Source organism: Phytophthora ramorum, assembly GCF_020800215.1.
Source record: "Phytophthora ramorum isolate Pr-102 chromosome Unknown Phyram_PR-102_s0013, whole genome shotgun sequence".
Classification (NCBI taxonomy): Eukaryota; Oomycota; class Peronosporomycetes; order Peronosporales; family Peronosporaceae; genus Phytophthora; species Phytophthora ramorum.
In genome coordinates, this window is record NW_027150659.1 from 244,069 (window position 1) to 257,007 (window position 12,939).

Here is a 12,939-nt window from a genome sequence, read left to right on the forward strand (position 1 = left end):
TCCTCAACCCATGGCCTCTGCCACGATCGATTGTGATCTTGGACAATGCTAAGATCCACATGTATGAAGAGCTTCAAGAGCTTATTCACGCAACTGGAGCGTTGCTCTTCTTCTTGCCGCCTTATTCCCCGGATTTAAACCCAATAGAAGTTGGATTCTCGCTGCTTAAACGCTGGATTCAACGTCACGCAAATATGGCGTTTCGAGAGGATCCGCTAGCAGTCCTACAGGTGGCAATGTTCAAGTGCACGAGGGAAAAAGAAGAAGTTGCGGAGAACCTCTACAGTCACTGCGGGTACAAGGCAAATGAATTAGCCATCAATATCTAGCTCAAAATCAGAATAGAGTCTCACTCACAAGAATTTCTCCTAATTTTCCATTGCTTCTGCGCGCTCGTCAGTATGCTCCTCGTCTGGAATGTCCATAGCTGGACCCGGAGTCTCGATATCGGTAGGCGGGCGAAACGGCGGCCGCAAACTGTAGCTTGGAAGTCCGAGGGCAGCTCGGAGATCGACTACGTTCACCTCCAGAGGCACCGGGACGCCGTGAAGCTTCACACGCACCATGCAATACTCGCTGTCAGCCCGCTGCTGCTCTGCATCCGTCGCTCTATCTATAACAGCTTGCTGGGCGTCAATGTGCTGCAGCTGTCGAAATGTCGTGCTGTCGGGCACGGTCAATGGGGCTCCGTCTGGAAGACGAGCTTGCGTGACCGCCATGTATCGTTGCGAAGCTTCACCCGCTTCGATCTGTCGCTCGCGGACAAAGGCTGCGACGCGTGGCATTTGTTCTTGAATGCGCGCAGCAGTAGCACGCCGCAATGACGTTGCCTGCACTTCTGGTTTGGGTACGTAAACGAAGAGCTCCAGCTCAAACCCAGCTTGGCCGTTGCGCCGCAGTCTTGCCCTATGCCACACGTTTTCTAGCTGCGCAAGCAGCGCCGCATTTTCTTGGCACAGCACTTCGAAGTGCTTCTGCTTTGCGTTGTTGGCCGGCTTGAGGTAGATGTCGAAGTTGCTATTCCATTGGCCTGGTAACTTGCTTGAAAAATGCTCCTCTACCTTCGCTCTTAGTACTCGGTGGCCATCTGCGACGTCAAACACGAACGATGGAGAGGGGGGAACTTTGTCACGGCAAGCTTCTAATGGTTGTCCATTCTTAATGCTTAACCGGCAAGTTAGTGAGGCGGGCAACGGGATTGCTGAATCCATCACTATGCTGACACAACACTGTTCACGCACCAAGCACTTTAAAGAATACTCGCGCTCTTGCGATCTCGGCGGCCATAATCTCGTCAGTGCCGACCGAAATTCTCGCTCAGGCAGGGCTGCCTCTGCCTCTCGACATCTGTTGCCTCATACAGCAGCTCGATCTCCTCAGCACCACAGCGCACCGTGATATTGCTCCTCTCGCTTGGGGCTACTCGCACACTGCACCGCAAATACGTAGCCGTCATGAGCCTGCTGCATAGCATATACACACACGTTCATCCTTGGCCACTGAGCTGCGCTTGTGCTCCAACGCCACAAAGCTGTAGTACGCATGAAGTGCTGTTAGATAGATGTGCCACACACACAAGCCTACAGTACCTGCGCAGTCTATCTGCCATCACGTCGCAGCACTGCTAATCGCCTTCGTCTTCTTGCCTCCGTGGTTCTGCTAACCGTCTTCGCCTTCTTGCCGTCGCAGCTGGCTTGTCTTCTAGCTTTGGCAGCTGGCCCCAGCTTCACCATACGCCACACGCACGCACACCAAGAGATACCAACGGGAGGAATCGAACCTCCACCCCCCGCGAGCGGGACTCTGCCGATAAGCTACGCTGGTTTGGCGTGTGCGTGCCGTGCAGCACTTGGGCTGCGAGGTGATGCTAGCTTGATCCGACGAGCTTCGTCTTGGGCCGGCGAGTTTGCGAGTGAAGACCACCCGTTGTCCAGTCGATAATATTAGCCAACCAGAGTGCCGACAATTATGGCCGGTTTTAGCAGAGAGACTGACAAATTAGGCAGATCCTTTGAGATGGGCAACTGCTTGCGTAACTACCTCCCAAGCAGAGGCAAAACGACAGAAAAGCACAATATACGGTATTTTTCTGCGTTTGAGCTTTTCGTACTTAGGACGGAAATATGCCTTGTCTGCGATAGTTGTGCCACGTGGCATAAATGTCTGACTCGTCGTTTCTGATATGGACCCTTTTTCAGTTATCGAATCAAAGTCAGTGGTACATGACGTGAGCCGACATCGGTTGGATAGCTATCGCGTTCCTCCTGGACATAATGAATCAGCCCATGGCGACTGCACACTAAACTATTTCGTGAGGGGCGTACGTTATTCACCTTTACAAGTGAAGATGTTCGCTTGGCTGTGTCTTCGCGATAACTTTCTCTTGCAGTAAGAACTGTGGCTGCAACAAAACTGTCTCGCTGGACAATAATTCTCGTGGAGTGCTGGCGACCTCACAACTGTGGCCACATGGAATGGTGGCGCACTCTCGGGTCGATCGTAAATGCTCTAGACTGGCTGCAACATGACAAGTTTTGCCGGGCATTATTTTTTGGGAAACGTTGGACCAGGAATTCGTGATAACTTGAGGCTCTTAGATCATGAATTGTCACCACACGCACAACCTTTGTATTCAAGGATCATCAATTTCGGTGCAATTCCGAGGTCTGAATCTGACGAATTAGTGTTGGCCCCGGCAACGAGACCATGGCTGCATGTGGGATGCAGTAGATTTACGACTTTTTGTATCTGGGGATATTGCCTTCAATACCATCGTCGGCTCAGCGAGATATACAATCCTCAACGAAGAACTCAAAAGCATCGTGCGCTAATACCCACCCTCGACCACCTTGCTGTTTGCTCTTGCTAGGTTGCATCAGCAACGAAAAGTTTATAGTTTATTGGCATTTCATAACGACTTACTTCAGGTAGCTACCGACTGTCTGCAGTGCTATTTGGCACGGTCGTACACACCTACTAGCTCGTACGTTGGATACCATGCCTTCACGACCTGATGCTTGAGGCTGAAAGGCATTGCCTGGAAATCTGGTGCTTCGTTTCTGCCGTCGATTCTCCAATACCCCTCCTCGACGACGGCTTTCACCACTAGGCAGCTCGGACTTTCCCGTGCCTGGTCGATGGACTCCACGTCGACCTGCAGTTTCCATCGATGTGCTGAGTGTGTACCGCTGCTGTCGAGTGGCCACGAGCTCATTTCCACGACGAAGCTGTTGGATGACGTGATTTTTCCGCGATAATCCCCGTAGCTGTGGGCTCCGAGAGGAATTGTGCTGGAGAGACCACTCGGGAAGTTGCTGAATACCCTTTGCTGACTATCCAGCACCAACGACACGCCCGAGTCGTTGCTTCGCGGCGATGGTGCTTGTCCGGGTTGAACCCCGCAAACATTCCAGTCAGAGCATACCTCGAGCGACTGACCATCCACCGCGCGAACGGTAACCCGAGCCAGCTCTCGCATGAACGTCAGCAAACAACCCAGCGAAATACCCGACGCTGAGGATCCTTGGATCAGCGCCAGCGAGGATCGACGTCCATTGAAAACCCATGCGCCGTCAAATACCGACTCATGATTGCCCTCCCTCCGCGCTAACCCATTGCGAGTTGACAGTGTGTGAGCCTGCTGCAAGAGGTACTGCGCTCGGAGTTGCGCCACAAACTCGTGCATGCCGAACATGGTGTGCGAGGAGAGAACGCCGAGCAGTACGCGTCGAAGTGGCTTGAGTCGGTCGTATTTGAATACAGCCGTCATAATCTCTTCGCTGAGAAGAGACAGCGAGGTAGACGTCGAGACGGAGGGATCCTCGCTCCAGCCTGTGAATCGGTCAACCAGCTTGCACATCAGCTTGACTGCTTCCACGTACCCAGCCCGCACTCGGTTCTTGTCGAGAAGTGCGGCGCCGTAGGATCGCAGGAAGCGACGATAAATCTCCAAATTCGCGCTTCCCAGGGCTAGCCATCCCGCCAAGTTGGTGCAGATCTGCGCCAGTCGAGCGAGCGAGTCACACTTTCCTTCCCCAGTCTCGCCTCCGTCATCAAACCTTAGGTTGGTTTCACTGTTACCAAGAGACTCGAAGAAGGCCCATGAGAGCGGCGGCTCTGCATCTTTCATAGCATGATCGTCTTCTTCCCTGTTCTTACTCGTCACGGAACGATAGCCTGCGACTTGGTCTCTGAAAAGAATGCTCAGCTGGTCCAAGCACGCTAGAAACGACGAGGCGTCCAAATAACGCAGGAAGTAGTAGAGAACGGCGAGCTGCTTCGAGGACGTCATGATGTCCGGGTGGCGACACTCCCACAGCTTGCGGTCCTGCCAGAGTTCCTCCTCTCGGCCGTCCACCTGTCGAGAAGAGTGAGGGGTGGGCGCCTGGCGCTCAGTCGAACTTGCCGCTCGCGCATTAGCATGGCTGTAGTCTTCTATTTCAGCGCCTTGTTGAGTGGTGACAGCCGTACGCAGAGCTTCTAAAGCCTCGCGCTCCGCTCGCACCTCGCTGGGGGCCCGGCGATACGACACGACCATGAACTCCGAGGACGAGACGAGTCCCACCACGCGCAGCTGAGACTGCACACGCTGGAAGACGTACACCCGCAGCGCGTGCTTGGTGAACCGCTGCGCCTTCGTGGCGGCGCTTTCCCACTCGTAGTACCATCGTGCGCCCGGGTTGATCTGGAACAGGCAGCTGTGCTGTTGTCGGAGAGCGAGCATCGATCACGTCAGACGCATCATCAGACAACCAACAGCCAAGCAGGTTCTTGGCATACAGCACGCACATCGACAGCAGCGTCGCGCACCACGGCGCCTTGGATCCACGTCCCCTTGGGCGTCTGCTCGGTCTGGACGGAGCCCGTGACGTCATTGTAGTCGAGGACGTCGTTGAGCGAGACGAAGTTGGTCTGGGCCTCCTCGAAGTGGGCGAACACGAGCAGGCTGGCCGGGTTGGATGCAGTGGTGGTCGTCTGCTGCTGCGCCGCGGTCACGAGTTCCACGCGCACGCTGAGCGACGCGCCGCAGTAGCTGCGGTTGAGGTGCTCCGGGCAGCAGTGCGGGAAGCAGCGCAGGATCTGAGGCGACAAAACAGAACCACAAGGGCGTCAGCACAACGTTCGACTGCGATACAGAGCTGCAGACAGGCAGACAGACGCACCTTGGTCTTCTTGGTCCGGTTGGTCCTATGCAACAGTACAGTGGCAGACTTTAGTGCTCGAGGACCCTTTTCTCGCTGCTCTCTCCCGAAAGTCGGATGACCCATGGCACATACCGCTTGTACTCGCTCTGGAAGAGCGAGGGGTGGCGGCAGTTGCGTCGCTCGAAGCGGCAGGTGACGGCGCTCATGGCTGGGATATTCCCAGCGAAGAAGTCGATCCTCACCTCGTCGGGGCCGATACAAAAGGCGACTGGCCCGCGGTGCGTCCGCCAGAGTTGGGCCCTCTTTTTTATGACCAACCGCAACCCCTACAGGGGAGATGGGCGGAATCGGTCCTTCTTCGCCGCACCGATTGGTCCTCAGAACCAATCGCTGGCCTCTCTCACAAAAAGGTGTCCTTCAGCGGCCGTGATTGGCCTCACTGGCGTGAAAAAGCGCCGGATTGGTCCCTTTCGCGGATTATCGCGCTGGGAAAGCCGAGTTTTCGCCTGGAATGCCGATTTTTCTCTCCAAAAGTGCCGATCTTCGCAATAAAATGTCTACGAACGCGCATCAGTTAGGTTTGAAACTGTTTCAGACTTCGCAATCGGCAGGGCGATCTACGGGCAACCATCTTCCTCACATGTTAGTAGGCAGCCGCTGTTTGTCTGGGTGGTAAACGCTACCGACCAGTGGAGTCTCGGCACGTGCACACTCCTACCTTGCGTCATCGTCATTGTCCGTTATGAACCGATTGTAGCGCTTACGAGCCCCGTGGGGTTGGTTGGTTCCAATACAGTGGTTGACCCTGGCTGTCACCTCAGGCTGAGTCGCGGCGAGCTTAAATCAAGGCGAGTTGACATTGAGACGTTTTGTCGCGCGAGACACTAGAGCTGTGGACACTATTAATAACTGTCGAGAGTGTCCAGCGCGATGATTTCACCGGCGAGCCTGCCAGGTGACACGGGGTTGTCCCGCTCGTAGAGACTGAAGACGGTGACAGATTGTGACGGTGGGCGGGGACATCGTGAATCTCCAGTCGTCCAGGACTGAAAGTTCGTGCTGCCATTGCGCATCTGCGCGTTGAAGTATTTCCTGATGGGCCAAGGACGATAAAAGCTCCTTCCGATTGCCACAACTGCGTCAGGTCATTGAGGTTGATGCCGATTGTAGAAGTAGAAGGACGGTACTGGTAGGAAAGCTTACTCGAGACAGCCGTGAGTTCGCTGCCTTTCACGCCCCCCCCTCCTCCCCCACGCCGCAGGTTGTTGGCAAAAAAACTTTCCTGTGGTTTTTAATCTCACTCCGTATACATGTTGACCAGATTTACTATACACTAATAAACAATTTGCAAACAGTAGTGTTAGCAGTATAGTGCGAACAGTAGTATGTTACGCCCGTACGTTTATTATATCAAATTCTTGCTATAATAAATGTTTTTATGTTCATAGAGAAGTAAGACGTGACTCAATGCTTTGTCTGTCGTGTGGTTGGATTTCGTTTGTCTTGAGTTGTGCTATGAATTGATTAAGGTTGGCACGATACGGATCCCTTGGTGATATTCAAAGTATGAACGCTCTTGTCTTTTTTTCGTTTTTGCCAGTAACCGGTCTCTCTCCAGGCTTGCCTTTGCTGGTGGGCCCCACTGGAAAACAAAAGATCGTTGCAGTGATTTCTATTACCAATTGCAAAGCTGTAGGGTACATAGAGGTAAAATTCTGATATCGTTCAGTATCTTGTTAGCACAAGAAAGCTGCAAATATTATCCCGTCTCGTGGTATATGGCCTCGTCGTTCAACATACTACCACACTCAAGTTGTGTGTTTTTCAGGAATGCGACAAAACCGCAAGCACTCTAAAAGGACCAAATTTCGCGGAAAATGTTCGTCCCAAGTGGGCCATCGCTGCATCCGCAGAGTGACGTTATATGAGCGATCTTCGGGTCAAGGCTCTAGGCTGGAGCGATAGGAACAGCAAGACAACAAACGCTTGCTGGTACGGATATAGAAATTCGTTAGCTACCTCACTTGGAAAAAAATAAGAAAATTGGAGCAACAGAAGCTCAGAGGAAGCGGATCCTTACAATCACGGTAAATATTTTTCAGCTGCCAAGCTCGAGCACTTTGAGTCAAGTATTACCTGCCTTTGGCGGTAGGTGTCCAACTGCGACTAATAGCCGTTTTCACCCCGAAAGCTGTGCACATTAAGATACGCTGTCAATATTGAGGGTCTTCTAGAAGAGCGGGAATAAATGTATATTGCCTCGGGTATAATCCCCAAGTGACTATAATTGCAGTCTTCAACAACGTCTTGAAATCTGTAGTGCAAGTAGCAACAAATATAAACAGATTATCTACATTGATGGACATTGAAAGAGGACCCTCTTCACCATTCATCCCACAGCTCAATAAATTTATTTCCTGTCCCTGACTTCCACTTTAATTTCAGCATGAAAACGTTACGTAAAGGATATCTTCCCCACCTCAATGTTAGCATGAGTCACGTAAAACTGGTTGCTATTGAACATAAAGAAACGGAATCTCAGCAAAAACAGTCAATGAGGCCACTCCACCGAAGGAAAATATCCAGCATAAATGTGCTTTAAACCACACTACGCACTTGGTAGGTGAACCATTCATGTACGTAGCATTTACATGAAGGGTAATGGTCTTACAAATGTCCAAATTGGAAGAAGAAAAATACTTTGACGTACTACATAGTATTTCTACCTAGCTGTGTCAATCTAGGACTGGGCTGGGAGCAGCGGAAGGAATCTCGGAATCGCGTAAAATTAACTGTACCAGATTCGATTCACAGCGCTGGTTATCATCCTCGAACTTATAACTCCCGAAGCAATTTCCAGTTCCGTTAGTGCTTACAATTTTAACCATGCTCCCAGTGATCTTGAATCTCAGATCTTCGATATGTAGAATGCATGATTGCAACGTGCCAACACATCGCATAGAACTTTGCACGGTGTATGCATAGTGCAGTACCCAGTTCCAAGCGAAACCGATAGTGCATTGTTGTCTGCAACGGCGAGAAACGTTAAATAATCCTTGCCAACAAAACTCCAATCATTGCAAAAATCGCAGCTTTTTTGCCAACAACCCGCGGCGGGGGGGGGGGGGGGGGAGGGGCGTGAAAGGCAGCGAACTCACGGCTGTCTCGAGTAAGCTTTCCTACCAGTACCGTCCTTCTACTTCTACAATCGGCATCAACCTCAATGACCTGACGCAGTTGTGGCAATCGGAAGGAGCTTTTATCGTCCTTGGCCCATCAGGAAATACTTCAACGCGCAGATGCGCAATGGCAGCACGAACTTTCAGTCCTGGACGACTGGAGATTCACGATGTCCTCGCCCACCGTCACAATCTGTCACCGTCTTCAGTCTCTACGAGCGGGACAACCCCGTGTCACCTGGCAGGCTCGCCGGTGAAATCATCGCGCTGGACACTCTCGACAGTTATTAATAGTGTCCACAGCTCTAGTGTCTCGCGCGACAAAACGTCTCAATGTCAACTCGCCTTGATTTAAGCTCGCCGCGACTCAGCCTGAGGTGACAGCCAGGGTCAACCACTGTATTGGAACCAACCAACCCCACGGGGCTCGTAAGCGCTACAATCGGTTCATAACGGACAATGACGATGACGCAAGGTAGGAGTGTGCACGTGCCGAGACTCCACTGGTCGGTAGCGTTTACCACCCAGACAAACAGCGGCTGCCTACTAACATGTGAGGAAGATGGTTGCCCGTAGATCGCCCTGCCGATTGCGAAGTCTGAAACAGTTTCAAACCTAACTGATGCGCGTTCGTAGACATTTTATTGCGAAGATCGGCACTTTTGGAGAGAAAAATCGGCATTCCAGGCGAAAACTCGGCTTTCCCAGCGCGATAATCCGCGAAAGGGACCAATCCGGCGCTTTTTCACGCCAGTGAGGCCAATCACGGCCGCTGAAGGACACCTTTTTGTGAGAGAGGCCAGCGATTGGTTCTGAGGACCAATCGGTGCGGCGAAGAAGGACCGATTCCGCCCATCTCCCCTGTAGGGGTTGCGGTTGGTCATAAAAAAGAGGGCCCAACTCTGGCGGACGCACCGCGGGCCAGTCGCCTTTTGTATCGGCCCCGACGAGGTGAGGATCGACTTCTTCGCTGGGAATATCCCAGCCATGAGCGCCGTCACCTGCCGCTTCGAGCGACGCAACTGCCGCCACCCCTCGCTCTTCCAGAGCGAGTACAAGCGGTATGTGCCATGGGTCATCCGACTTTCGGGAGAGAGCAGCGAGAAAAGGGTCCTCGAGCACTAAAGTCTGCCACTGTACTGTTGCATAGGACCAACCGGACCAAGAAGACCAAGGTGCGTCTGTCTGCCTGTCTGCAGCTCTGTATCGCAGTCGAACGTTGTGCTGACGCCCTTGTGGTTCTGTTTTGTCGCCTCAGATCCTGCGCTGCTTCCCGCACTGCTGCCCGGAGCACCTCAACCGCAGCTACTGCGGCGCGTCGCTCAGCGTGCGCGTGGAACTCGTGACCGCGGCGCAGCAGCAGACGACCACCACTGCATCCAACCCGGCCAGCCTGCTCGTGTTCGCCCACTTCGAGGAGGCCCAGACCAACTTCGTCTCGCTCAACGACGTCCTCGACTACAATGACGTCACGGGCTCCGTCCAGACCGAGCAGACGCCCAAGGGGACGTGGATCCAAGGCGCCGTGGTGCGCGACGCTGCTGTCGATGTGCGTGCTGTATGCCAAGAACCTGCTTGGCTGTTGGTTGTCTGATGATGCGTCTGACGTGATCGATGCTCGCTCTCCGACAACAGCACAGCTGCCTGTTCCAGATCAACCCGGGCGCACGATGGTACTACGAGTGGGAAAGCGCCGCCACGAAGGCGCAGCGGTTCACCAAGCACGCGCTGCGGGTGTACGTCTTCCAGCGTGTGCAGTCTCAGCTGCGCGTGGTGGGACTCGTCTCGTCCTCGGAGTTCATGGTCGTGTCGTATCGCCGGGCCCCCAGCGAGGTGCGAGCGGAGCGCGAGGCTTTAGAAGCTCTGCGTACGGCTGCCACCACTCAACAAGGCGCTGAAACAGAAGACTACAGCCATGCTAATGCGCGAGCGGCAAGTTCGACTGAGCGCCAGGCGCCCACCCCTCACTCTTCTCGACAGGTGGACGGCCGAGAGGAGGAACTCTGGCAGGACCGCAAGCTGTGGGAGTGTCGCCACCCGGACATCATGACGTCCTCGAAGCAGCTCGCCGTTCTCTACTACTTCCTGCGTTATTTGGACGCCTCGTCGTTTCTAGCGTGCTTGGACCAGCTGAGCATTCTTTTCAGAGACCAAGTCGCAGGCTATCGTTCCGTGACGAGTAAGAACAGGGAAGAAGACGATCATGCTATGAAAGATGCAGAGCCGCCGCTCTCATGGGCCTTCTTCGAGTCTCTTGGTAACAGTGAAACCAACCTAAGGTTTGATGACGGAGGCGAGACTGGGGAAGGAAAGTGTGACTCGCTCGCTCGACTGGCGCAGACCTGCACCAACTTGGCGGGATGGCTAGCCCTGGGAAGCGCGAATTTGGAGATTTATCGTCGCTTCCTGCGATCCTACGGCGCCGCACTTCTCGACAAGAACCGAGTGCGGGCTGGGTACGTGGAAGCAGTCAAGCTGATGTGCAAGCTGGTTGACCGATTCACAGGCTGGAGCGAGGATCCCTCCGTCTCGACGTCTACCTCGCTGTCTCTTCTCAGCGAAGAGATTATGACGGCTGTATTCAAATACGACCGACTCAAGCCACTTCGACGCGTACTGCTCGGCGTTCTCTCCTCGCACACCATGTTCGGCATGCACGAGTTTGTGGCGCAACTCCGAGCGCAGTACCTCTTGCAGCAGGCTCACACACTGTCAACTCGCAATGGGTTAGCGCGGAGGGAGGGCAATCATGAGTCGGTATTTGACGGCGCATGGGTTTTCAATGGACGTCGATCCTCGCTGGCGCTGATCCAAGGATCCTCAGCGTCGGGTATTTCGCTGGGTTGTTTGCTGACGTTCATGCGAGAGCTGGCTCGGGTTACCGTTCGCGCGGTGGATGGTCAGTCGCTCGAGGTATGCTCTGACTGGAATGTTTGCGGGGTTCAACCCGGACAAGCACCATCGCCGCGAAGCAACGACTCGGGCGTGTCGTTGGTGCTGGATAGTCAGCAAAGGGTATTCAGCAACTTCCCGAGTGGTCTCTCCAGCACAATTCCTCTCGGAGCCCACAGCTACGGGGATTATCGCGGAAAAATCACGTCATCCAACAGCTTCGTCGTGGAAATGAGCTCGTGGCCACTCGACAGCAGCGGTACACACTCAGCACATCGATGGAAACTGCAGGTCGACGTGGAGTCCATCGACCAGGCACGGGAAAGTCCGAGCTGCCTAGTGGTGAAAGCCGTCGTCGAGGAGGGGTATTGGAGAATCGACGGCAGAAACGAAGCACCAGATTTCCAGGCAATGCCTTTCAGCCTCAAGCATCAGGTCGTGAAGGCATGGTATCCAACGTACGAGCTAGTAGGTGTGTACGACCGTGCCAAATAGCACTGCAGACAGTCGGTAGCTACCTGAAGTAAGTCGTTATGAAATGCCAATAAACTATAAACTTTTCGTTGCTGATGCAACCTAGCAAGAGCAAACAGCAAGGTGGTCGAGGGTGAGTATTAGCGCACGATGCTTTTGAGTTCTTCGTTGAGGATTGTATATCTCGCTGAGCCGACGATGGTATTGAAGGCAATATCCCCAGATACAAAAAGTCGTAAATCTACTGCATCCCACATGCAGCCATGGTCTCGTTGCCGGAGCCAACACTAATTCGTCAGATTCAGACCTCGGAATTGCACCGAAATTGATGATCCTTGAATACAAAAGGTTGTGCGTGTGGTGACAATTCATGATCTAAGAGCCTCAAGTTATCACGAATTCCTGGTCCAACGTTTCCCAAAAAATAATGCCCGGCAAAACTTGTCATGTTGCAGCCAGTCTAGAGCATTTACGATCGACCCGAGAGTGTGCCACAATTCCATGTGGCCACAGTTGTGAGGTCGCCAGCACTCCACGAGAATTATTGTCCAGCGAGACAGTTTTGCTGGAATTAAGATTTTTGTTGCTGATACGACTTGGCAAGAGTAAACAGCAAGACGGCCGAGCATCGAGGACGAATGGTAATCACATGTACTGTAGTTGCGTTCTTCGATGAGGGTTTACTTCTCACTCTCACTGAGCCGACGATGGCATTGATGGCTTCCAATGATTCAAAGTATGTAAACTCTCGTAAATAGAGTGCATTGCACGTGCAGCGATGGTCTCGTCCGTGAAACTAAAGCTACGCCAAATACATATTTATCAGATCTACATGCATCTGCATGAGATAATCCGGATCCTGAGTGCAATCCTTCGCAATTCCTTGCTTCATGCCAAGATGGTTAGCCCTTCGAAGAGTCTCGATCAGCTTCAGCAATGGAACGAGGAATACAAACCGAACAGTCTCGCCCCGTACCACGAGAATTACCTTCACCATAATCGTTTGATGGGAGAAGGACATGACGACCACGAAATAGTTAACTGTGCAGTTGTTGTCAGGTGAAAAACTGTTGCATGTTTGCATAATGTCCTTCACACACTCGCGCCCATTCTTTAGCACCCGGCAGCCATCGCGGTCGGATACATGCACCTCTTCCGTCCTCGTCACACATGGCTGGTGCTTTTTTCCACCTCGGTTGCCAATGGTCGACCCCCGAACGGGCGATAGACCAGGGATTTCATGGGATTTC

General features: G+C 53.1%; 3 protein-coding genes across 3 annotated transcripts; 1 reads left to right on the forward strand and 2 right to left on the reverse strand.

The window, feature by feature from the left end:
- Nucleotides 1-368: 368 nt before the first annotated feature.
- On the reverse strand, nucleotides 369-1,490 carry KRP23_11785 (uncharacterized protein; the record flags this gene model as incomplete). The annotated part of the gene is made up of 2 exons (XM_067882362.1): nucleotides 369-1,087; nucleotides 1,394-1,490. 2 exons carry the CDS (start codon nucleotides 1,488-1,490, stop codon nucleotides 369-371), a joined length of 816 nt encoding a protein of 271 aa, XP_067739956.1.
- Nucleotides 1,491-2,950: 1,460 nt separating this feature from the next.
- KRP23_11786 (uncharacterized protein) lies at nucleotides 2,951-5,350 on the reverse strand (the record flags this gene model as incomplete). Its single annotated transcript, XM_067882363.1, has 4 exons — nucleotides 2,951-4,702; nucleotides 4,789-5,079; nucleotides 5,163-5,187; nucleotides 5,277-5,350. The coding sequence occupies 4 exons, from the start codon at nucleotides 5,348-5,350 to the stop codon at nucleotides 2,951-2,953; spliced, it is 2,142 nt and encodes a 713-aa protein (XP_067739957.1).
- Nucleotides 5,351-9,310: 3,960 nt separating this feature from the next.
- Nucleotides 9,311-11,710, forward strand: KRP23_11787 (uncharacterized protein; the record flags this gene model as incomplete). The annotated part of the gene is made up of 4 exons (XM_067882364.1): nucleotides 9,311-9,384; nucleotides 9,474-9,498; nucleotides 9,582-9,872; nucleotides 9,959-11,710. The coding sequence occupies 4 exons, from the start codon at nucleotides 9,311-9,313 to the stop codon at nucleotides 11,708-11,710; spliced, it is 2,142 nt and encodes a 713-aa protein (XP_067739958.1).
- Between the last annotated feature and the right edge of the window lie 1,229 nt (nucleotides 11,711-12,939).